A 4,121-nucleotide genomic window follows, 5' to 3' on the forward strand; every position below is an offset into this window, starting at 1 on the left:
CCCACCCTGAGCGCGGCGACGGCGAGCGGCCCTCGATCCCAAGGCGGCCTTTTGGCGTGGCGTCGGCGGGAGGGGTGCCGCGGCCCGCCGGCGCGACTGCTGGAGGGCCGGGCAGCCACGCCGGGGCGACAGCCCTTTCTCCGCGCAGGTCACGGCCTAGCGCCCCGGGGCTCCCGGCGGACGACTGGCCGGCCAGCATCGACATCGTCGTCCTCTGCAACGTCGGCCCAACGCAACGCCGGAGCCACCGGGGAGGCCGCGGAGGGCGGGAGGAGGCCGCCGGGCAAGGCGTTAGTGGCGGCCGCGGCCGAGGCGGGGCACGTCGGAGCCAGGGCTGCCGGCGACAAGGGTGCGGGCGGCGCGGCACCGTCGGGGTCGTAGGAGCAGCTCGCGGGTTCCATCAAGTCCACTAATTCCAATGAGGACCGTTGCCGAAAATAGTGTTTTGTTTCATGTAGAGTCAAAAGAAATAGTGATTTTTTTTGTTCAACCTTTACTGGATATTCTGGGAAGTTCTTGCCTGCTTTTGTTGATGGTTTATCTCCTGGTATAAGAATGTTATTCAGAGATATAGGATGGATTGTGTTCTTAATTTTGTCAGAACTGAGGTCCCTCTTAGGTTTGTCAAGTTGATTGCTGCTAGGTTTGATGTATATACCATTCATTTCTAGAACATTTTTCGTAGTTATTGCTTAACTTGCAATTTCATTATATGTATAGTTTTAGGGTCAATCAACACTGTAAATTCAAGTCAATGCCAATGGAAATTAAGTGTAATTTCAGTGTATTTGCACTGTGGTTTGAGCGATTTTACTGTATAAATTTAGGGAAATTACTACTGTAATTCATGTGCAACATTGAGTGTAATTCGCGGGGGGATTATTGTGTAAATCACAAGGAAATTACACTGTGATTCTTGTGCAATTCACCGTAAGTCGCAGCAGTTACAACGTATTTTTCAGGGCAATTTTGTTTTTTGTTAGGTTGGTTTGTCTTTGTTGGGTAACATCATTTTTCTTTATAGTTTTGGGGTTTGTCAAAGTTAGGTGATAGCACTCTCTTAGTGTGAAAACTGCAAACCTACAGATTTACAGCATAATTCAACTGCACATTTACACTGTAATTCCACCGTAAAACTGTAAATGTACTACTATAAATTACAAATAAGGCTTGACAAAATTACACTAATTTACAGTGGTACTCTACAGTTCTTTTACAGTGGCAATCTGCAGTTCTTACCGTGCTAATATGCAGCAGTATTTTCATAATTTGAAAGCGTACTCATGTAATCACAGTGCCATTTTTGTTCTACAGTTGATCTACTTTGTTTTCATGTACCACTGTTTTGTTGTTTTGGAAGTGGGTCATGAGTGCAATCGGTTTGGCCATTGTAATATTTTCACTGTATTTTTTGGAAGTCCAGTAATGCCACTCTAATATTTACACAGTATCAGTGTAAGTTCTGCGTAAATACACTGTAATCACAGATTATCTATAAGTGTAATTTACAAATAGTACGTATGTAAAATACACTGTAATTTTAGAAGTTTCAGTGCTAATTTTAACTCTGAATTGTATGTATCTAGACTGTAACTCTCAAGATATCATCGTTAGTATACTGTAATGACAGTGTAATTATCACTTCAATTTTTCTCCCAAATGACGGTGTAAGTTCAAGTTCTGGCCATAATGTCACAAGACCCGATGTATAAACTCGGAGCAAATTTGTGCTGGAACTCAAAACATAAAAAAGAGTGATTCATGTTACCAGCCCAAGACACGCGCATGTATCAATTTTATTCATTTGTTCAACTAACTTCAGTCAAGATATATTTGATGTATAACTCGATATACCACTACCAGAGCAGCAGAGCTTGTCACACTACGTATGGGGTAGGCACGAGCACCAGCGGTGTCTTGCGGTGGAAGGTCAGCCTACCGGCCTCCTCCAAGCTCACCTCCTCGGCCAACGTCCCCTCCGGCAGCTCCCACTCAAAGCCGTACAGCATGTTGGCCAACGTGAACTCCACGTTCGCCACCCCCATGACCAGTGCGGGGCAGATTCGCCGGCCGGCGCCGAACGGCATCAGTTCCAAGTGAGTGCCACGGAAGTCCACCTTGCCGTGCCTCCCGCCGGCCTCGAACCTCTCCGGCTCCAACTCCTCCGCGTCCTGCCCCCAGCTCACGGGGTCCCTCCCGATGGCCCACGCGTTCACGAGCACCCGCGACCCCGCCGGCACGTCGTAGCCGCCGATCTCCACCCTCTGCAGCGTCTCCCGCGGCAGAAGCAGCGTAATCGGCGGGTGCAGCCGCAGGGTCTCTTTGACGACCATCTTCAGGTAGGTCAGCTTCGGCAGGTCGTCCGGCTGCACCCGCTGCTCGTTGCCGGCGACCACGACCCTGATCTCCTCCTGCGCTTTCTTCAGCACCTGCGGCTTCCGGATCAGCTCCGACATCGCCCACAGGATCGTCACAGAGCTCGTGTCGACGCCGCCGATGAACGCGTCCAGGAGGACAGCCTTGACGTGGTCCCTCGTGAAGCCGTGCTCCTCGCAGATTCTGACGAGGGCATCCACCAGGTTGCTGCCGCCGCTCTCCGGCCTGGGGCACGCGGGGTCTTGATGCTGCTCCAGCACTTCCTCGAAGAAGTTGTCAAGGTCTCTGAAGATCCTCTCCCGGCGCGCGACGATGCCGGCGAGCCGGTCAAGGAGGCGGCCGGCGGTGTTGGGGAAGAAGTCCTCGGCGGAGAAGCTGGCCGACATGTCCATGGCCTCCTGTAGCACGTGCTGGAACCGCTCGTACTTGCCCGCGAACGCCTCCGCGCCGTACACGCTCCCGTACGCCACCATGGCGATCATGCCGTCGGCGACACGGAACACGTGCTCGTCCAACGACACCGGCCCTGCAGCGTCACCCAGGGCGGCCATGAGCCTGTCCACCTGCTCCCGCCGTGCGGCCCAGGCGGCTCCGACGCTGCACGCGCCGAGGAGCTCCGCGGCGAAGAGTCCGCGCATGTCGCGCCAGTAGGCGCCGTATGGCGAGAAGGAGATGCTCTTGCGCCCGTAGGAGAGCCGCGCGGGTCCCGGAGACGCGGGGCGGCTGCAACAGTCGGCGTCGTGGGCCTTCATGACGTCGCGCGCCACAGCCGCGGACGAGACCACCACCGTCGTCATCGTGCCGAGGCGGAGTAGCATGACGGGGCTGTGCCGCCCGGCCAGGTTGCGCAGGTTGCGATGTGGTAGAGGGCCCAGTTGGTGCAGGTTGCCGAGCACCGGCACCCGCTTCGGGCCCGGCGGCAGCTTCAGCCGCCCTTCCTCGGTGATGCGCTTCTTCACCAGCAGGTACGAGACGACGGGGATGAGGATGCCGGCTAGGAGGAGGAGGGGTAGTGAGATATCCATCGTCTTGGCCGGAGGTTTAGCTAGCTCGCTCACCGATGAGGTGCTGCTGCTCGTGGACGGTCGTCGGGGGTTTATAAAGTGACTGGCAAGGACCTTCTGATTGGAAGCCATTGATTGGAAGAAAGAATGACGAGGGGCCCACATCCCCCCTGAAAATTGGGAGGCGGGTGGAGATTAGGAAGCTAATTGGTTTGATGTCAAAAATTGACAGTGTCAAATTTTGGCAACTATTAAATGTTGGTTAGAGATTCGTTTCATATTAATTTTCATTGTCAACCACACAAACAATTTGGGGTAGAGATTAGGATGCTAATTGGTTTGATGCCAAAAATTGGAATGCCAAATTTTGGCAACTGTTAAATGTTGGCTAGAGATTAGTTGCATACCCATTTTCGTTGTCAATCACACAACAGGTTGGGGTGGAGATTAGGAGGCTAATTGGTTTGATGCCAAAAATAGGCATGCCAAATTTTGGCAACTGTTAAATGTTGGCAAGAAAATGGTTGCATACCAATTTTCGTTGCCAATCACACAAAAAGTTAGAGGTGAAGATTAGGAGGGTAATGCCAAATTTTGGCAATTGTTAAATGTTGGCTAGAGATTGGTTGCATACCCATTTTCGTTGCCAATCACACAACAGGTTGGTGGCAGAGATTAGGAGGCTAATTGGTTTGATGCCAAAAAATTGACATGCCAAATTTTGGCAACTGTTAAATGTTG

The 4,121-nt window shown here is 52.1% G+C and overlaps 1 protein-coding gene across 1 annotated transcript; it reads right to left on the bottom strand.

The window, feature by feature from the left end:
- Positions 1-1,787: 1,787 nt before the first annotated feature.
- Positions 1,788-3,444, bottom strand: LOC123107354 (4-hydroxyphenylacetaldehyde oxime monooxygenase-like). The gene has a single exon (XM_044529342.1). It carries the CDS (start codon positions 3,399-3,401, stop codon positions 1,878-1,880), a length of 1,524 nt encoding a protein of 507 aa, XP_044385277.1. The 5' UTR covers positions 3,402-3,444; the 3' UTR covers positions 1,788-1,877.
- Positions 3,445-4,121: the final 677 nt, after the last annotated feature.

Source organism: Triticum aestivum, chromosome 5A, assembly GCF_018294505.1.
Source record: "Triticum aestivum cultivar Chinese Spring chromosome 5A, IWGSC CS RefSeq v2.1, whole genome shotgun sequence".
Lineage (NCBI taxonomy): Eukaryota > Viridiplantae > Streptophyta > Magnoliopsida > Poales > Poaceae > Triticum > Triticum aestivum.